Source organism: Podarcis cretensis, assembly GCF_951804945.1.
Source record: "Podarcis cretensis genome assembly, chromosome: 1".
In the NCBI taxonomy this organism is placed as follows: Eukaryota; Metazoa; Chordata; class Lepidosauria; order Squamata; family Lacertidae; genus Podarcis; species Podarcis cretensis.
The window spans coordinates 83995278-84017326 of NC_137170.1; the positions used below are offsets into that span (position 1 = coordinate 83995278).

General features: G+C 43.7%; 1 protein-coding gene across 4 annotated transcripts in view; it reads right to left on the reverse strand.

The window, feature by feature from the left end:
* STX3 (syntaxin 3) overlaps positions 1–22049 on the reverse strand; it is a 41692-nt gene that overhangs the window by 6005 nt on the left and 13638 nt on the right. Inside the window, exons 2-10 of one of the 4 annotated variants that reach the window (XM_079967663.1) lie at positions 8970–9050; positions 8315–8414; positions 7731–7805; positions 6600–6667; positions 5386–5494; positions 5118–5191; positions 4558–4692; positions 3225–3335; positions 824–930 (exon numbers count right to left, since the gene is read on the reverse strand). In XM_079967663.1, coding sequence (XP_079823789.1) covers positions 844–930; positions 3225–3335; positions 4558–4692; positions 5118–5191; positions 5386–5494; positions 6600–6667; positions 7731–7805; positions 8315–8414; positions 8970–9050 — 840 coding nt within the window. In that variant the 3' untranslated portion in view covers positions 824–843. Of the gene's footprint in view, positions 1–823; positions 931–2278; positions 3336–4557; positions 4693–5117; positions 5192–5385; positions 5495–6599; positions 6668–7730; positions 7806–8314; positions 8415–8969; positions 9051–14140; positions 14289–22049 lie in introns of those variants that run through there. The other 3 variants (XM_079967666.1, XM_079967664.1, XM_079967665.1) reach the window with 3 other exon arrangements.

Below are 22049 nucleotides of genomic sequence, written 5' to 3' on the forward strand. Positions count from 1 at the left end.
TAAGTGCTCATTTGAGGAAGAAGGGCTAACATGGAAACCATCAGCGGTGGGGAAGATCATTGCTTCAGCCGCAGAAATGTCACTTCTCTGAAGGGGTAAGAAACTTCAGAAACCATACCTTGTGCATCTTTCAGACCTCAGCCTCTCTCAGGCTGATCAGACACTCCCACCACATCCCAAACGCTAGGAGTTGAGAACCGCACACTCAAGAAATGAGCTCAAATGTACTGGTGAAATTTACAGCACAGAAAACAGAGACCCAAATAAACATACCTGCTGTGAAACCAGAGAACTACATGAAGCTCTATTACTACTATTATGCCTCAAAATTATAGAATCTGGTGACATCTTTAGAATCCTAGTTTATTATATAAGGTTGCTAGTCCTTGTGGTTGCTGATTGTCTATATCAGCTTTATATACTGAAAATACAGGAATCAAACTAAGCCTGGCAAAAGCTTCCCTATTGTTCAAGTCAAGTTATTCTATATAATCCTATCTCTTCTCACAAGTCCCAAATCACCAATACCCTGACACTTTGTCTATGTCCTTCCCTTATACCCTATGTGCTCAACCAAAAAAGATGGAATAGATTTTTGCAGTACAGCCCAATTTCTGTAGAATCACTCCTTGCACTCCCAGGTCACAAAGGTCGAGAGGCTTAATACAGAGCTCTAGCTGCCCTCTAACCTACCCTGCACATTGTAGGAAGAATATTCACACACAGAGTGGAGGAGAGATTCAGAAGCCCATCCGAAAGCCAAGCAGGAGAGGAGATGGCAAGAGAGGTTGAAGTAATCCTTCTGCTTCCACAAGCTACTTACAGTTCAGAGCCAGCAGCCCTTCATGTTTTGAGCCCTACTGAAAGTCCAATAATGAGAGCTAAAATTCCCAGCAAGGAAACCACTATCACAATGATAATTATTGTTTTCTAGAAGGGTAAAAGAAAAGGTAGATTAAGTCATTATAAGTAATTACATAATAACAACGGGGGAAATGCTCTGCACACACCTAGAAGGAAGCTTCGGGTTAAGCTAAAGCACTTAGATCGATACCATTTAAGACAAATGGACACTTGCACAGTCATCACTCAAAGGAATGCTACAGCAAGTGATGGCTTGTAAGTGTGAACCAGTCAAAGACACAAACACAACAAAGCATTTGTACTGCCAGACAGTACTCAAGTGGAAGCAATTCAAACATGCAGGTGCAAGTCATCACACAATACCTTATGGAGCGATGGATGTGCATGTGTGAATACCCCATTAGGTACACTGTTTAAATAAGTTTGCATCCAATGACTTTGACTTAAAATGGGTTGTGGCAATAATGGGCCAGGGCAGGGGGACTAAGCTGAACCAGGACCATGGCATGGCTAGAGGAAGGCTCTAATCCTTTGCCCTGATGCAGTCCTGATTTGACACCACCCCCATTCACAATGGATGGAAAGCACACATTGTCCCCAAGGGGGATTTTTTTCCTATTGCAAATATGAGGCATGACCCTCGATTCCAATCAGAACTGCATTGGGGGCAAATACTTAAAAATACACACACTCGTGCCATGGTCTTGACACAGCTCCCACCTCAAAAAAACAACAACCCTGCATGTGAGGGCTAATATTAGGCATGTGGCAAATATTATGCCTAATTTGACCATGATTGTCATGCTTACATTTTGCCTCAAACATTAAAAATAAAGTAAGAAAGATCAAGCATCCAAGAATTCTGCTCTTTGTAAAGCAAGGGCAGAAGTCCTTCTACTTTTTTTAAAGTTCGGCACAAAACCCTTAAATGAGACTTAAGAATCCAGTTCTATGCATTTATTCAGATGTCAAGTCCCAAAGAATTTTGTAGGATTTCTTCCAGGTAAGCATGCACAGAATGTAGCACAGAAAAGCGATAAAAGAATACAGTGGTGCCCCTCAAGACGAATGCCTCGCAAGACGGAAAACTCGCTAGACGAAAGAGTTTTCCGTTTTGGAGGCGCTTCGCAAAATGAATTTCCTATGGGCTTGCTTCGCAAGACGAAAATGTCTTGCGAGTTCCTGCGGGTTTTTTCCCCTCCCCCCTTTTTCTAAGCCGCTAAGCCGCTTATCCGCTAAGTCGCTAAGCAGCTAAGCCGCTAAAAGCCGCTAAGCCGCTAAAAGCCGCTAAGCCGCTAAAAGCCGCTAAGCCGCTAATAGCGCTAATCCGCTAAGCCGTCAATGGGCTTGCTTCGCTAGACGAAGGGAATCGCGGAACGGATTCTTTTCGTCTTGCGAGGCACCACTGTAGAAGGACAGCCCAAAGCAGAAGACTACAGAGTTGATGACAAGCAAACTAAAGAAAGTTCAGCCCTCAAGTTCTTGAGCCCCTGTTGAGAGAGTTTAGGAGCTGTGAAAGAAGAGACCTTCCTTATTCTGGAGGGGGGATATAGTCTAAGCACTACTGGGAGAGCAAAACAATGCTTAACAAAACATTGCTAGCTGTTCATATCATATCGTTCATTGCATAGCGGGATGAATTTGTGAACAGGCTGCAGGGAAGTTGGAGGAACTGCAAGTAGACAGGATATGGGGTGGGGAAATGGGTCTTCATCTAATAAGACTGAACAGGGGTTTTGGTAGATGAGGAAGAGAAGGCAAGAGGTGCTCCGGTTGCAGGATATGAGTTCAGAAGTAGAACTCAAAGGGCGTATGGACAATAATCCCCCTCAAAGACTCTCTATGTGACCCTTGGGATTCTCTCCAGCAGGTCATGCCCCTTCCCTGGCCACGCCCTTTCTTCCCAGGCCACGCCCCTCTCCTCCAGGCCCTTCTGAGTGCTTTTGTCATCTGGCTGGATAATAATTCATCTCGCTTGCCTGGGTGGGAGGTGGAGGGATGGGTGGGTGGGTGGGTGGGTGGGTGTGTAGAAACCTTTGACTTTTGCATGAGTGGCATGCCCCCGGAATGAAAAGGGCTCCCCACCCCTGGTCTACGAGGAGGGAAGGGAGGGGTGGACTACATTCACTTCTTCCTCACCCTTCGCGCTTCGCTCTGATACTTTACGGCCTTTTTGGTGTCAGCCACAGCCCGTTCCACAAAGCCTACTGATTGGTCCATGTTGTTCTCTATGCGGTCAATCATGCCTCCCTTGCAGAGGAAGAGGAAAGCCGAAAGCGAAACAGAGAGGCAGAAACAGAAAGTGTCAGCCAGCAAGGCGTCCGGCAGCACAGAGCTTGTAGTCCATGGGAGAGGCTCACCTTGCGTGCCTTACTCTTATATTTCAGGGCCTTTTTGGTCTCCTCGCGAGCTTTCTCTACGTGATCTAAGGTGTGCCTCAGGTTGAGTTCTATGTTATCTACAATTTCTCCCTGTGGGAAAGTTTAAGAGAAGGGGGTAGAAAAGCAAAGAGAAATAATGTTATCATGCTGCAAAATGCCTACTGCCATGGCTAATACCCCCAGTTCCCCCCACCTAATTCTATGAAACCTTCAGCTTACTTCCCCCCTGCAACACGGATTTCCTGCCATGTAATTCCTGTGCTCTCTTGAATGCTTGCCCTCTCCTCATGCAAGCCAGGAGTTCGCCTCACAGCTGTTACCCTCCCTCTGAATGAATGACTCTTCCAGGCATATGGTTTCCATCGACCATCAACTTGCCCATATTCCCTCCCTCCTCCCACCCAAACACTTTTTAAATTCTGAAAACAAAACACTCACCATAGTTTGACCTGACCGTCATTTCCTCCGCATTGCATTGTGAGCAGAAAACAAGAAATGGGGCCTTAGTAGTATTCAGGCTTCCATGCTAATCTCTAAGCAGACCATTTCTGCCTCATAACTGATAGGTGTTAATAAGCACATTTGTGAAAACACCTTCTTTAGTTTTTGGATAGCATAGTGGAATAGTGACTAGTTGAGAAGATGGTGACACAGCCTCTTTAGTCCAGGAGACAGGGCTCTATCCCCAGGAATGTAACAGGGTAGCAAGCCATGCTCCAGACTAGTCAGACAGGAAACTATTAGCAAATGAAGTTACTCTCAACTAGTATCCAAATTACCTTAATAATGGACTTCATCAGACTACCCTAGCCTACCATTATTTAGGTTCAGTCAGCCACATGCAGACAGTACTCTGTCAACCCCTAGACAAGGGCTGCAAATTATGCTGGGGTGCATGCTTGTTAACTCAGAAGCGCTGTTACATTAACTGGTTGGAAAGCATTTTTGCAAATGTGCCCTGTTAACTTATTTCTCTTCCCTTTAGCATCCCCTCTGCAACCCCATCTCTCTGCTCAACCCCCATTTTCTCTTGTTTCCCATGCCACAAACATCTGCACTCTGACTATATGGACAAAAGCAGCATGCTGTTGGATCAGACCAAAGGTCCATCTAGTCCAATTTTCCTTTTACTCATTGGGCAACTTGATGCCCCTCAGGAAGCTGCCTTTACAGGTTGTCAACCTCATTTCCCATGGTTAAACAGATAACCACCTCTGGGCACTCTGCTTTTCATTGCCACCTTTGCTTTTTATCAAGGTCTCCATTTGGTGATCCATTTCTCTCCCCACCCCCTGCCCCATAGCTCAGTTACCTGATTTTCCACTAGCATGGCAATATCCACAAACATGTCGTGAAGCTCCTTGATGCTGCTTTCAAGCCGCAAAATGTCCTTATGCCGTCCCTCAATCTCACTCAATGCTTGCTTTGAGATCTGGGAATCCATAATCTAGGAAAGGCCCAAGATTTGTCATTTGCAAATGTACCATAGTAACCATGCTCTGCAGAACATTGCTTCCAAAAGTTCTGCACTGCGGTTTTCATATGCTCCCCTCCAATCTATCCCAGCTCTTCTCACTGGATATACTCTTCCATTTCACAACATGCCGAAACTCAGCCATCTTGCAACTCCAACCAACAAGACTTGGTGCTCCTACAATCCACAGATATTCTTTTGCATTCTTCTTAATGCTGTATTGTTTTTAACACTTGATTGGAAGCCGCCCAGAGTGGCTGGGGAAACTCAGCCAGATGGGCGGGGTATAATTAATAATAATAATAATAATAATAATAATAATAATAATAATTCTCCCCCTCTCAACCTTAAACAGCCTAGCAGTCACCTTCACACAAACTACCTTCAAACACACTCACCCCAGATGTGAATATTGATGGATTCCCGCTCTCTAGCATTTCCTCCAGCTCCTCATCTGTTGTATTCTTCCCGGCTGCATCCCAGGGAAAGAAACAGGGAAAGAACAAGAGCTTCAGGTACTGCAACAAGAACAAACACTTCCTTGGGAGCTACAAATACTACCAGGGCAGGAAGGGGTGCAAATGCTTCTAGGCAGAAGAACCCAGCTGTAGCATTCAGGATCATGCTCTACCCAAAGGTAAAGGCCAAGGCATAAAGCATACATACTGATCTCAAGCTGTCGCTGAATCCTTCCTTTGCTCCGTTCCCGGAAGTCGACCTGTGCTTCGTTGTACTTCGTCATCACATCGACAAATTTTCGGGAAAGGACTGAATGCTGGAGACAGGAAGAAGTGATAACTCAAGGGACCCTGGCTGATCTGCCAATTATCTACTGGCATTATTTTTTGGAAACTGGAAACTGAAAGATTTTGGGTTTTTGGGAAAACCCATAAGTCTTTGAGTCTGCATTAAAAAGAAACTTAATACCCTCAAGTTTTCAAATGTGTGTGTTTAAGTGTTATCTTTAAGAAACTGAAAATCATTTGCATAAGCAAAAGCATTTTAAATATTTCAAATTTACAGTTAAGCAGCTTGTGTGAAACGAACTGCAAAAGATGCAGAGTTCATTCCTCACCCTTCCAAGCTATGGATCAGAAACCATCAGCTTCTTTCTCACTCTCTCCTTTTTTAAAGCTAGCTATCAGGGCCTAATTTGAGCTAGAGGGTTCAACTTGGAACCAGTTTTGTTCCACCATGAAAAGCAAGCAATCCCTCTGAGCATGTGAAAAAACCTCTCATCATTATTAATTTAGTCATTGCTTCATTACAAAAACAGTGCTGAAATGACTTACAACAATATCTCATGGCTCATAAATACATCATTTAAAAGCAATACAAGAGCTAATAATGTTAATTTAAAAAAAAATCCTCCCTGAAATACAAAAGTAGCCTCACTTGCTCCTGGATAAACACAGAAAGAAACAAAATATCCCTAAAGCACAATATTATTAGAGTCCAACTGCTTGGTAGAATAAAAACATCTTTGCCTGGCACCAAATATATGAAAATGTCTCTTGGGGGGAAATGGAGAGAAGGGCCTCGGATGCTGATCTTAGGGTCCAGGTAAGTTTGCACGGGGAAAGGCGGTGTGTGAGGTATTAGGGCCCTGAGTTGTATAAGGCTTTACTGGGTAGAACCAGTACTTTAAATTGGGCTTGGGAAGAACTACAGCTAGTTCCCACATAACTGGGATTCAGATGCAGGCCTGAGAATGTGGCTCCCAAGAGGATTTGAGTTCCAGATTATTCCCCACTCCCCCCCCCCACAGCAGTTAGCCTCTTGTTGCTTTCAGAAAAGTTTTCCCCCCTTCTTTTCTGACCACTGGCTAACAGCGGGCAAAGGCATCCAACAGTATGGAATTGCCACAGAGCTCTGCTTACCTGGGACTTCCGTATCCGCAGGTCAGCTGAGGATCGAACCTCATCCTGTTCAATATTCCTCTCCATACCTGTGAATGCAGGGAAAGGAGTTGATGGAAAGATGCTCTGGTTCTATCCTGCACAGTGAAGAAGCCTTAGTCCCTTTACCTAGGCAAATGCCTATACCACTTCTCATAGGTGCCAACTACTAGGGGCCGAGGCATTTTCAGTGGATGTTGTACAACATCATGTCACCCCGCCCCCAGTCCTCTGGAGAAGCTGGTGCCTCTGACCATTCTACCTCCCTCCTTCTACATTAGTGTATGTGCTAGCATATTGCCATAGTTTGTAGGAACAAGTCCTTTTCTTAAGAGTCTGCATAATTTAATTACTTTGGTGATGAGAGAGGAACATGCCGGGGGGGGGGGCAACAAGAAGACTGGGCCAGGGTGCTCAGCATGCAGCTACAGAAGAGAGAGACGCTAGTATATTGCTTACACTTTATGCTAGGTGGGAATCTTTTTCCAGTAGTGGGTGGAGCAAACTCCAAAGTGGGCAAGGCCAGACCCACACAAAATGTCTCTCTCACACAGACTCCCACACCCATTCTACTTAAACTTCCATTTTCTCCACTGATTTTTTTTAAACAAAGGTTATAAAAAGCAACAACACTAAAACTCTCTCCAATACATTTCTCTGTCCTAACTGTTCAAAAAGCAAAAAAAAAGTCATTAATCCCCATGGAGGAATGCAAATGACATCAAAACACAGCTAGGTTGAAGCCCCTAACTTACAGCAATTCAAGACCTCAAATTTCAAAAGGCAATTGCATTCCAAAAACTGCATGCACGCAATTGCAGAATTCTTGACTGACTTCTTGCATATTTTCAAGGAACGTAAGTCTACGTCTCTTTTGAGACATTTTCTCTTCTGCTTGATGTCTTTGCAGAGATCAGAGTTGCAACTGCACACTTTGAACAACAAAGCCCTTTCTCCTCTCATCTGCTCTGTACTGAACAGCTGATGAGTAGAAGGTGACCTGGGGAGCCAGATTCGGTTGCCCACCCCTGCTTTAAGCATTACCTCAATGAGAGCTGAGCAATATAAATCAGAACTTCCAAGACCGGTCTGCCCGAGGGACATGTTACTTACTCTTAAGTTTGTTTCGGACACTGTTAGCCATTTTCTTGATATCTGCTGTGAGCTGCTCCAGGTCATCCTTTGTCTCTGCAGAACACAAGAATAGACATCAATGCTGAGTAGCATGAGAACAGCAGCAAGTATCCTCTTGGGAAGAATCCAGTTTTGAAGTCACGAGAGAGCAGGGGAAAGAGACAATTTGGCATCAGCACCCGGCGCTTGAGAGCTGCTGGGACTGCAGGGCCCACCAACAATTTGGCTCCCAACATTTACCTGGTGGCATCAATGGGAGGTGGCCATTTAATTTCTCACAATGCCCCTATCATAGTATCACTTTGGGGTATTGTGGGAAATTAAACTGGAGGAGGGCCTGCACAAGAGGGAACTTTGTCCACAGCCTTCTGAAACCTGCGTGGAGAGCAGAGGAAGACTCTTCAGGCTCTTTACTTCCAAGTTTTAGCCCCTCACTCTCTTACACAGTATATCAAGAGGCAGGGAGACAAGAAAGGTTTAGCAGGTTTGGTTCTGTGTTCTCAGAGTAGGGGAAAGTCCATAAGAATCATTGCCAAAAATTTCTCTCAAGGGTTCTTACTCACTTGGTTCAGGGATTGGGGCTGACAGGATGATGCTATACAGCTTTTTTGCCTCTTCTACATTTTCGGAAATTTTGTCAATATTCTGCCGGGTTTCTTCAATCTGCAAAGTTATGGAAACAAAATGAAGAGGAACCTTACCACTACACTGACACCGCTGGGAGGGTAGGTGTGGGGAAATCAAGCGCCTAATCCCTACAGAGTCAGCACCAAGCTCATTTATGCATACCTCACATTAGCTGTCTCCCTCCCCAGGTCATACAATCATATTTAGGAACAGCTGCAGCCATCACAGCTTTGGATGCTGTCAATGTATGGTACTTTCCTATCTATGTAATTTTATGTCACTTGACTACTACTCCACATGGAGGAAATGCAAACTGTTAAGGTTCCAGAGGAGACAGCACGGCTAAGCACTGTTGAATATGAGACAGGAAAGTCAAATAATGATAAGGAGAAAACTTCACTTGGCACTTTCAGAACACCATTATGCACGCAAAGTATATTCTAGCTTCTGCCTGTACCCGCTTCCTGAGAAAGTGAGTACTTGTCACAAGGGAAACAAATAAACCAAACCTTGTGATAACCCAGCCTATCCATGTGCCCTGATTCTTGGACTTAGTTTTAATTTCAGGTCTCTCTTCCAGACTCTCCTTACCTCTGCAAAGAATTCATCCATGAAAGCTGTGTTGTCAATAGCGATTTCCAGGTCATCATCGGCATCATCCTGGTCCTGTTTCTGTAAAGGGACAAGATGGCAAGAATTAAAGGAGAAGAACCACACAACCATATTTTACACCAAGTCCAACCTCCTTAGTCCAGCTTGGTGGTAAAGGGAACATCTTAATATTATAGGCTGGAGTTGCATCTTTTCTCTTTTTAATTGGCAAAAAACATTCTGCATTGTCTTTAAGTTACAAAGATTACTCCAGATACCATTATATAAACAACATCTCAGAATAATAAATGGAACATTAAGAAGAAAAAACCCTCATACACTATCAATAATATAAATTAGGGTTGCTATATGGGACATAGCTGGGATTCGGCCGTCGGAAATTGTGTCCTTGCAGAAATTGCTTAAATGTCCAGGGAAATCTGCATGTATGGCAACTCATGTTGGTAGTTTTGTTTCCTTAAAAATAGATCATAAAATCCTCTCCCCCCCCCCCCCGGCCGCGAGAGTTCTGGTAGCACAAGGATGGAAGACTGAAGAAACCCCAACTAAAGAATTATGGCAAGAAAAATTGATGGACTATGCAGAACTGGCAAAATTGACATATAAGCTATGGGACAAGGATAACTGTGACTTTAAGGATTAATGGGAACCTTTCACAAAGTATCTGAAGAAGCAACAAAGCGAATTGGACTCCTTGGCAGGTTTTGAATAAACATTCACAATTTTTTAACTGATAATAATCAGCTAAACAGTTTGAGGATCTATACAACTCTGTAATATGCAGAAAATAGCAATATTAGAGAAACCAAAGACTGGAACTGAGGGAAGTCGGGGTGGGATGGGGGGGTGGTGGGTTCTGGGTGGGAGGGGGGGAAATGGGGGTGGAAAATAAGGATGTTTTTGGATAATATGTCTTGTTATAACTTTGAATAATAAATAAATAAATAAAAGTATATGGAAATAAAAAAAAATAAAAAAAAATCCTCCTTTTTGTTTTTCAAAAAAGCTCAACAACTTTGGGTAAAATCCTTTTGAAATATGGCAACCCTAATACACGTACCTTGGAAGCCAAATGGAATCCATTCCGGAAGTTTGTTCGGCTTCCAAAACATTCAACTTCCAAGTCACAGCTTCCGATTGGCTGCAGGAGCTTCCTGCAGCCAATAGGAAGCCACAGAAGCCGCACCGGATGTTTGGCTTCCAAAAGAACGTTCGAAAACCGGAACACTCACTTCCAGTTTTCGATCATTCAGGAGCTGGAATGTTCAACTCCCAAGGCGTCTGGGAGCCGAGGTACGACTGTATAAATCCCTGTAAGCCACTGAAACACATGAAAAGTGAGTCCACGTCGAACCTTGGGATAGAAACCAACCACCACAAACCACTTGATCACTTTAAAAAATGGTGCAAATGCAGAAGGATTTGCCTCCTGTATCCTAAGCTCATGAAATCCAGCCTTGCTGCCACCATCACCAATTGTCAGAAATCTAGGGAAGATAGATCTACAGTAATAGCAAGAGCAGGATCTCCACCTGGTCAAAGATGGCTGTTTCCACTGTATGTTCTGTGGTTTGTTTCCATTTTTCCTACCCACAGAAACTGCAACAGCAAGGGAAATACCAGGATGTGGAAGAAGAGGGTGGTTCTATTCTATTCCAGAAAGGGCCCAAGAAAAGGTATAGAGGCAGACCACACCTAATGCTGGTAGCCTTCTCCAAACTAGTGAAGAGTTGGAGATACTTTTCCTTTGTGCAGATTAAGCAGAAAGGGAACCAAGGGTCTTTAGCCTCTCCCCCAAAGCTGGGTCCCCCTCCCTCTGCTCCTTAGTCTGCTTTGCTCTTCCTGAAATGAGATGTCTGCCTTTATTTAACTATGCACCTCTACAATATTGACTCCAGGCTTCCAACGCCTGCTCTTAAAAATAGCACATCATTCGTCATTACTTGCTGAGCAACAAAAAACAAGCAAACTACACCCTCTACAAACCACACCCTCTTAGGGACTCGTTCTGCCTTGGGTGGAAAGGTGACAAAAGGATAACCAGGCCCTAAGGTCAACAAACTGCATACAGTAAAACTGACTGACTAAGTCATGCTGCACAGTCAAGGCCAAGGCCTTTCAAGGGCAGGACATAGCACTGATGTTGGTTGTGCATCACAGGTCTCAGATGCAGAGGCAAGAGAACAGAGTGCAGAGAATAAAAGCTAAAGGGAGGAGAAAATATTGGGTACCATCAATGTGGGTGGAAGCACAAAGTTATCACAGAGTTTCCAGAATCCAGCTTTCAGAGATACCCAAAATATAAGCTTCTTTGATTATGGTATTGCATTCTTTGTTTCAGGTGTGGGAGAGAGATTTAGATGCTTTGTTTTTGAGGTAAATATATACAGTACACTAAACCTTCAACTTACATGGGAGTTAGGTTCTGGGGATAGCCCCTAAAGCCAAAATTGTGTATAGTCAAAACACATTGGGTTCAATGGTGGGTGGGATTGCCAGTCTTCTTTCCTGGATGCCCACCCCCTTTTATTTTTTTTTTTAAAAAATTGCCAAGCCCGTAAAACTGAATGTGCACAAGTTAATTTACTTAAATAGTGGGCTTACTGTATTTAAAAAACTGAGGAAGAGCAGTCATCTTCTCTCAATGTTCCAGCTACTCCCAAGATCATGAGGAGAAAATGAAAACAAAAATCCTTAAAAAGACTGGAAGATCGAGTGACAGATTCAGTAACCTTAGAGGCTGTCAGTTGTGAAGCACACAATGGCTTTTAAGATTCTAATAAAATATTACAGATGGTTGACTTGGATGGCTGCGAGGACTGTTGCCATAGAACATGTGAGCCATGAGAAGGAAATATAGGCTTCTTGTAGAACGTGAGTTGATCAAAACTTGGAAGAAAATACAAGGTACAGGTCAGACACAGCTTCTTAATTAAATATTGGGTCTGTGACTATATAATAAAAATTGCTGTCTAAAAAAACTGTATACCATACATCTAAGAGGGACGCAGGTGGCGCTGTGGGTTAAACCACAGAGCCTAGGACTTGCCGATCAGAAGGTCGCGGTTCGAATCCCTGCGACAGGGTGAGCTCCCATTGCTCGGTCCCTGCTCCTGCCAACCTAGCAGTTTGAAAGCACGTCAAAGTGCAAGTAGATAAATAGGTACCACTCCAGTGGGAAGGTAAACACTGTTTCCATGCACTGCTCTGGTTTGCCAGAAAGTGGCTTAGTCATGCTGGCCACATGACCCAGAAGCCGTACACCGGCTCCCTCGGCCAGTAAAGCAAGATGAGCACCGCAACCCCAGAGTCGTCTGTGATTGGACCTAACAGTCAGGGGTCCCATACATCTACTCTAGCAATGAGCAAATTCTTATTGTTACTGAAGCAAAATGGTTGGTTGCCTGGACTCCATACCTCTGCAGGTGCCTTTGGGGCTAGCTAATATGGGAGCTTCCCATGTGAGCCACACACCTCCCACCCTCCCTGCTATTCAAGCATTCTGGAGTAGCATGGGATCCAGCCACAACAAGCCATAACATATAACATAGGTTTGACAGGTCGAGCCGGAGCAAAGACTCAATAATGAATTACAGGTATGTCCATATTGCCCTTCAATAAAAGTCTAGAATGCCTGAGTTGATTGTCATTATCATTACTGTTTATTAAATTTGCTTACCACCCTTCACCCAAAGATTACAGGGCAGTTCGCAACATAAAAATACAAAATGAGAACTCAAACTACGTAATAAAAACAAAACCAAAAACTTTTATTGCAGATTTATTTACTGTTGTTTTAACACTTTGTGAGCCACTTCAGTTATCTGCGGTTAGAAGAGCAGGGAGAAATCAATAAAACACATTGTCTTGCTGCCCAACAACATCTACATCTATTCTGTGTGACCCAAACTTGGACAGGAGCAATAGAGAAACAAGCAGAAACAAGCAAAAAATCTATGTTTGCCCAAAAGTTGTCCAAGAGTACTGAGGAGCCTTCTCCAACCTTCTGTCCCTCCAGATATTTTGGATCACAGCTCCCAGCATGGTCAGTGGGGAAGATATAGTACAAAACATCTGGAAGCAAGACAGCTTGAGGAAGGCTGGTATGGAGCAATGGAATATGCTACTGCTATGCAGTCAGAGAAATATCAGTTCAAAAGAAGAATGCTTCTTCCAGCATTCTCAGTTTTTCCTTTCTATATCTTCCACAGGTCAAATTGAGCTGGACAGAGAATGCAGATGAGCTTTCTCCATGAATTTATTTTCAAGTTAATAGCATAGCTTCCAAGCGCATTTATTTGTGACAAAACAGCCAAGGACAGGCTTTTCATATATAATCGTGTACACATTTTTTCTTGACTCTAAACAGAAAAAGCATTGTGTGTGAAGCAGCTTGAGCAGAGAAATGTACAGAAGGTCCAAGCCCTGCAGAAAAGAACAGTGCGAGTGAAGAAGGGGAGGAAACAGTTCCCAGCTGTAATTTATTGGATGCAAGCAATTTCAGTTCTGAATCTGAAGCTGGATTGGAGCCAGTGACCTAGAATTAGACGATTTCCATCTTTCACTTGCACCCCCCTCAAGCTACCCTCTGCACCTGCTAAAACAAGATTCAACAGTAAAAAATCAAATGAGAGCTGCCACCCAAATTTGCTTCCTTAGTAAAAGAAAAATTCAGGCAAAGACTCAGGCAAATCATGATGAGAAATGTCGAGGGAAGATGAAACAATTTGTTCCCAGATACAGGATTGGGGAGTTTTATCAGATCCGGACAGAGTTGCACTCCCTCTGACGAAATAGGCACACTGTTGTTGTTGTTGTTTTTTGGGGGGGCGACTCTAGAACCACCTTTGTCACTGTAGGCCCACGCAACTTCAGTGAGCACCTATTGTCAACTGATTTTGGTGCACCAACTATGCCATTTCCTGTGACCACCATGAGTCATGAGTTCCTCACAACTCATTGACTGTAATATGCTTTATGTGGGGCTCCCTCCACATAACGCTGCCCCAGGCTGTTGAGTGGGACACCTGGAGATACACATAGTACACCTGTTCTGAGGCAGCTTCATTGGCTGTCAATTAGCTATCAGGTCATGTTCAAGGTCTTGTTGCTAAGATACAAAGCCCTGAATAACTTAAAGACCAGGTTACCTGAAAGACTGCTTCCCCCTATATCATGTGCTGTAAGATCATCTGAGGAAATTTTACTCACAGAATCACACCCTACAGAATATTGCAGGGCAGTGAACCAAAAACAAACAAAGCATTGCCTCTGGAATGTCCTTCCGTCTTCCACACATGACACATCATCCATCAGTTGTTTCAGATGTCTTGTAAAGACATATTTTTATCTAGGTTTCACCGGACCCTGTTATTACCAAATTTCTGTTTTTATATGACATTTTTGTGAAGAGATCTTAAAACATTCAGCAGTTTAGAAATGCTTTCAATTAGATAAATAGAATTAAAATGAAATGCTCTCACGGCTTACGGCTTCCCACAGCCAGTATCACTGCTGTTTATGGACTACATTTATATAGCTTCCGCCCATTAATTAAAAAACACACTTCCGAGATGGCTTACAATATTAAAGACACAATGTACAATAATTTAGAAACAATAGGAGACAGCAAAAAGACTTCCTTACAATGGAGACTATTACCCTGAAATACCATTTATGGGCAGTTTAGCAGGAAATGTTACACACCAGAGGATAAGCAAGCACAACGTCTCCTTTCTACAGCTTCCTCAGAGAGAAAAGCCTCGTGCTTCAGACAGCAAAAAGTGGACTTTGGTTCTCTAAGTAGCACAGACAGTCCCTCCAAGGTGCTGCTACTTGGCTCAGTAACTAAAGCCACTACAGTTAAGTGCTCTTCAGTCTCACAAAATGGAGGTCAGAGGTTATGTTAGTGGAAAGGTGACTGAGCCATCTGCATTCACAAGGAGTGCATCTAATCTCACATCTGGTCCTGAACACACACACCGCAAGAGGTATTAACGGATTGCTGCTTGCAGAAGGGCGGGGGCGTCCTGCTCTCACACACGGAGACAGTCTGATCTGCATGCACAGAGACACGTCCCCCCCCCCCCCCGCAGACGTTCCCCACATTCCAGCCTTCCCTGTGATGCACTCCATCACTTCCAGGCAATCAGAAATTGCTTACACTTGCACCGTTCCCTTTCCTTCTTCAGCAGCAAATTTACTTGACTGTGCACTCAGAAGGTCTCTGTGTCGTACCCAGTGCTTCCCCCCCCTAAAAAAATGTTTAGGGGTGCTCTCATCTTCCTACACATATTGAAATACTGCCCCTCAATGAGGCCAAACTTAGATTCACAAAATGTTTAGGGGTATGCGTACCCCTGCATCCTCCTAGAAAAAAAGCACTGGTTGTACCTTCTTGTCATGCATTTTTTGCTTCCAATTCACCTCCCTCTAAATTAAAAGGTAATATGCATGTAACATCCCACATGCAGACAACAGCACTTCTCCTTGCCTAGGCATGGAGGGCCAAAGATGAGTGTGTCCCAACTCTGTCTCTACAGGAACACATGATTCATTCCTCAGCCTGATGAAAACCAGGACAGATGGCTAGCATCCTTGTTTAATTGCATTACACCCTCACAGCATGCTCTACAAAAACCCTCTGTCCTTCAGTCCAATGCATCTTGAGGGGGTGTGGGGTGACAGCGAACAGTCAGAGCAGCAAACATGGAAGGGGTGGATGGTAGAGAGGAGGGACATTTGGGTTGGGGCAGTAATTAAACAAAGGCTGGTAGGAAGGCACTTTGCAACTGGGGCCCCCTGTTAAAAATAAAAAAAATATGGGTTATATCCAGCTTAATCATACTCAAAGCAGACTCACTGAAATTAAATCCATTGACTTCAGTGGGGCTACCTCAAGTAAGACATACAGAACAATCTTAACCATGTCTATTCAGTCAGAAGTAAGTCTGATTAAATTAAGTGGATCTTATTCCCAGGTAAGTAGTTTTAGCTTGCAGCCTAAGTTGAATATCACGAAGGGAATTTGTTCCACGATGAGTCTTCTAAAAAAATAATATTATTTATATTGCTGAAATCCTGCCTTCATCATCAAATGACCTGAGGGCAGGTCACAACAATAAAAATTCAATAGGCAATAAGCATTAGAACAGAAATTGATCTTTTTTTGGTGTGTATGCAAGTCATACAAAGTATTTTTTAAATACCAAAAAAAAGAACTTCATATAAATAAAATCCATTGCATACATAGCTTTTCAGACTAGTTATACCGTACTGCATAAGCTCAAAATATACTTCAAGTTTAACTTTTTACATTTCTGCATCATTCCAAGCAGAAATTGGGCTGTTTCACCTGGATTAATTTTAAGAACAAACATCTCCCAGTGGTGAAAGCAAGCAGGTATGGTTTGGTGTAATAATAATAATAATTTATTATTTGTACCCCGCCCATCTGGCTGGGTTTCCCCAGCCACTCTGGGCGGCTTCCAACAAGGATGAAAAGTACACTAAAATGTCACATATTAAAAACTTCCCTGAACAGGGCTGCCTTCAGATGTCTTCTGAATGTCAGGTAGTTGTTTATTGCTTTGACATCTGATGGGAGGGCATTCCACAGGGTGGGCGCCACTACCGAGAAGGCCCTCTGCCTGGTTCCCTGTAACTTGACCTCTCGCAGTGAGGGAACCGCCAAAAGGCCCTCGGAGCTGGACCTCAGTGTCCGGGCAGAACGATGGGGGAGGAGACGCTCCTTCAGGTATACTGGACCGAGGCCAACATTACAGGAGCACAAATATAAGCTGTGTTGCTATCACAGCCAGCCCCCTTTGCTCTAAGGCAGCCTTGCCCTGCCTAGTTTGCTCCCTAAGTCATGGACGACAACAGTCAGCTCCAGCATGTTCTGTCTGGGGCTGAAGGAAGTTGTAGTCCAAAACATATGGAGGTCACCAGGTTGGGGAAGGGACAAGCTGCAGTTGCTCAGTGTGGCTCAGCCCTAGCACTGCAAACAGATACTTGGGCTACAGTTCATCAGGAGGTACTTCCTATACAGTCTCTCTCTCTCTCTCTCTCTCTCTCTCTCTCTCTCTCTCTCTCTGTGTGTGTGTGTGTGTGTGTGTATAGGTTTGTTTGTGAGACAAAGGTTAGGGCACTAAGAGAACCTGCAAAAGACTACTCAGCTACTTATTTCCTCAGGGGTACAAAGTTTTCCCTTTGATGGATATAGTTCAAGGATATAGTCAGAAGGAAGGCCCATTAGTGATTAACGTGCACTGACTGAAGGAAAATATTTGCAAATTTCAGCACCCTCCATCATATAAGCTGCCAATCCTGCTGGTGTTTGTAAACCATCCTGGGGTAAATATTATGAAGTGTAGGATATAATTACCTTAAATAAATACAAAACAGTGATTGATGACCAAAGGTCTTACTTGATTTATGACACACCACATGCTGAACAAACACCTTCTGTTAATTGCAAAAAGAGGCCCTTTTTAAAAATAAAGCACTGTCATCTGTTAGACAAAAACTGCACACATTCTAAAAACAGATTCAGCCTCACCTTCCTTAATGGTTAGCTCTAAAGAAGTGCCATTTTTATGACCTTCCGTCATGACAAACTTTTAAAACATATGGAGGGGACTTTCAGCTTTCAGTGAACAAATGGAGTGATTCTGAAGAGCGGAGATGAAGCGAGTAAAATATAGGTTTTCAAAATTTCAAGGGATTAAAGAACATGACTAAATGCCAATACAGCACAGTGCCTAAGAGGCTGAGTCTGCAATCTCAACCCCATTAACCTGAGAGTAAGCCCTATTTAACTAAATAGGATTTACTTCTGAGTAGACATAGTTAGAATTAATCTGTGAGCTGTGAATAAGGAAAACCCTGGTTCAAATCTTACCTCTACCATGGACCCACTACGTGGCAGCCATGCTCTCTCAACCTCAGTTCCTCATCAGCCATAAGGGGAACAATGACACTGGCTTAATCTCAGAAATGGGGAGCCTGTGACCCTCAAGATGTAGTTTGGATTACAACTCCTCTCATCTCTGACACTAGCCATGCTGGCTGCAGCTGATGGACTTTGTATTCCACAAGGGCACCATGTTGGCTACCCTTGTGCTATGCAATGTTAAGACTTAACAATAAGGAAGGGAACACAAGCACATTAAGTGCCCTTATTCAAACCTAACTCTGCCAATTTGTGTGGTGAGGAGAGCTGATCCATTTTCATACTACTTTGAAATTTCACTTGCTATCTTAAACATACGGTACTTTCCAGGAAGTAATTGCCAATTAATTCAGCAGAGCTCACTCAGAATAAATATATGCTTCTTCAGGCTAGGATCAATGATTCCCTAAAAGCAGCAGTCTGTAAGATCACAACAAAATTAATAGAGGAAGACAGTGAAGGCCTATCTCAGAGCAAACTATTGTGGATACTGAATTCAGGTTAAACTATACTCCAGTGTTGTTGTACTGAATCCGCAGGTTGAAGGGAAAGCATTACTAAATACTCTCATGTTCAGGAGCCCTAAAAAGCACCATCACGAATGGACAGATGCCTTTAACATCACAAAGCATGAACAAACCTAGCAATACTTATCTGCTACCTTCCTCGTTCATTCAGTGTTATCACAGCACAAGGCAAGATATTTTTTTAAACCCAGAATACTTTTGGGCAGGCTTCCACACAGTGATCATAATCTACCATGATCCACAAAGAGTGAGCGAACTGCAACAGTAACTATAATATCCAGCAATCACTTGATCAAACTGATCAAATCAAATAATGTTATGGTTTGGGGGACAATAAGCCTTAAAAGAACGAAGTGCAACTACACCCAAGTGTATCACAACTCCACAGGATAATTAGCAAAATAGAACAATGAGTTGTCCTAAACAAGACAGTCTATTAAATTATTAGAATTTACAATAATGAATTTTCATCTCATTTTTATCCCATATCTATAGCTCACCAATCCCTTATATCTTATTCTTCACCTGCTTTCTTTCAACAGCCATAACAGTTCCAGCACAAACACCACATTATTTGGACAGTTCAACCTTAGAAGAAGAATTTTGTGAACACAAGCATGCAATTGCAATATGCAATATCTATTTTATTTTATTTAAAAATGTTTATACCACTTTTCTAAAAGAAACTGCACAAACAAAGACATCAACTAATTTTGGAGCAAAAAGAGGGTTTCACTTCCTTGGCATCAGCTAAATCAGTGTTGATGAACCTCCAGCTTGTGGGCTAAATCTGGCCCTGTGAGGCTGTTTTCCCCAAACCATGCCCACCTGCCCCATGCCTGACAGCATAAGTGATGCCAGATGTGGGGCAGGTAGGATTCCCTGCACATCAGTTGAAACAAGGAGTTCAAACCTGCTTGGTTGCTAACTCCTGCCACCCCAGCAGGCCTCCTTTGACAGGTGGACAGGATAACTCACATCATTGGGACATCAGATGATTGACAGGTGAGTGGTACTGCCCACATGTTGAAGCTGACCAATGGGGAGAAAGATCTAGCCCACAAAGTCAGAAATTTCCCCACCTCTGAGCTAAATGTAGGGAAGGAAAAAGAAGAGTCTGAGAAACTAAGTCATCAGCACCCGATTTTTAGAAAAGCTTATCTATATCAAAACTGTATATTTCAGTTATATAAGTTAGTCTCCATGGCGCAGACTACACAGCCTTGCCACTGGCTAGGAACACATGGGAGTCAAAGGAGAATTCAGCAGCAGCCATATTTAGGATTCATGCACAATGCTGGAACAAGGAACTTCAACAGGCTGGACGGCAGAATATGAACTGAAGGCAATAAGGCTTTTGAAAAGGATGCATTCATAGGGCTATTCCACTCCTTACATTGGCATCCAGGACATATACTAGGTTATTTGACTTTTTAAAAATGGGGTAATGAAGAAACAGTGGTGGAGCATATGTCCGCGCTGCTCAGGGCAGGTGTGCTCCTGAGGGGTGTGTGGCGTGGAGGGCGCCCTCCCAGGCGCGAGATAGCCACTCGGGTGCCCGGAGCAGCCTGCGCACCCTGCAGCCGGGGGCGGAGTGAGCCGCCCATGGCGGACATTTGCAACACCCAAGCCTCCCCCAAGCTGTCAAAATGAAGAAAGAAGGGGGGAATGCCGCCGGCAAAGCGGCGCAGCTCCCCCCTTCCACCAGTGGCTCGGGGTAGGCTTGGGAGTCGCGGGCAGGCAGCGCATCGAATGTCACCCCCCTCTGTGAGGGCACCTGGGGCATCTGCCCCCCCGCCCCCCCTTCCTACACCCCTGTGAAGAAAAGCCGTGGCAAGCCCTTCAAAAGGCATTGGTATTGTAGCCTTCACATTTCTCATAAATCATTTTTTCTAACTATTTATTAAGCAGTCCTCTGAGGGAAATTACAGAGTTTACTTTTATTGATGCACAGACTCAGCAGCTATGCTTGCTGCTTAGATTAAATTGCATGTTTGGGTCACACCAAGTGCAAATAGCAAGGGGGAAGCGAGCACTTTCCCCCTGTTTGCTCTGTAAAGTATCTAGCAAGGCAACTCGCAAGATGGTAGTTCCTGAAAGTTCGTTGTTTAAGCCTTAACCTCCATTTGCAGGTGAAGTAATGTTTCTGCCTTTGTGGGGGGAACCGCATAGACCTAGTCTAGACAGAAACTTCTAAATACTTAAACAATACTTCTCCACATTTTCCCCAGGCCCATTTCAGTAAGCCTACTTAGGGTTGTGGCTGATGGGTTTTAAAATTACTGTTTCTCATATTTTAGCATCTGAAGTGAAGAATATTGTCAGCACACTTTGGGATAATTAGCAAATAAAATACATTTGGATCTGGAAGAGTCAACGGCATGGAAGGAGAAAAATGACTAAAAGGAGATGTCAGAAAACAGTGCTTTTAGTTTATGTTGCCAGTAATTAGGATGGACTCAAAGGGAGCTGCCTCAGAAACATAACCATTCCCACTGGCAACACAATGGACTGAACAAGGAGAAAGTTGGGGTGTAGGAAAAGAATTACAAAGCTACTTGCAGAATTGTAACATTCCAAGAAGCAGAAAACACCTCCCAGAATGTTCTGGCAGGCACACACATGTCCACAGGGAATTTAAAGATATGAACAGATCACATTTGCCACCATTGGTGAAAATGAGGAATTCCTCAAAATGGCAGTGGGTGAGTTTGAGTCCATGCTTTTTATTTATGTATGCTGCCTTGGCTTGGATTCATTTGGGGATGTAGTGTTTCACAGGACTTGGTGAAAGGTGTGGTGGTGGGCTTCTTATGGGTCATAAAAATGCAAAAAGTCAAAGGGGTGGGGGGGGGGAGGCCCAGGAACTCTAGTCACAGCTCAGTTTGAATTCTGTACTACTCAGTGGGAGGAATTCAGCATTGTGTTAAGGTGATCCCCCCCCCAGCCAAGCAAGCATTTCTGCTTGCCAAGATGGAATGATTCCACCTCTCCTCCCCCTGTGAGCTGTACCAGGGCTTCTCCCAACTCCCCTAAAGTCAATTTTGGGGTGTGTGCAGGGGGAGGAGAAGCCCTATTGCGTAACTGGCAGGAATCATTCATTGAACCCACACAATATTCCTTTCCCCAGCCTTTAACATTATTCTCTGCTCTATTTACAGAGTTATGGAAATCAGAGATAGACATGGGCTCTGGCGACATCTGCTCTTTTTATCTCTGCCCCCTCACACGCAACGTTCTCATGCGACATCATCTTCCTCTGCTTGGTTTTCTCCCTCGTCACAGAACCTCTAAGGAATACCCAACTCCATTGCTGTGTATACAGGAGCTTGAACTCAACACATTCCTCTGCTTGAGCAGCAGAACCTACAGCAGGCAGGGAGAAATAATACAGTGCTGCCTAAAAACGATCTCCTTCAAAGTGGAAAGGAGATGCCACGCAATCTGCCAGAGAAGCCTTTTGGCAGTATTCTGACTGGGTACTCCACTATGGGAGTAGCTCTCAAACCTTCAAGCTAAGCCATGTTGCCTTGGCAGATACCTTACACACAGCTATATGTTGGTCCCAACTTCCTAGAA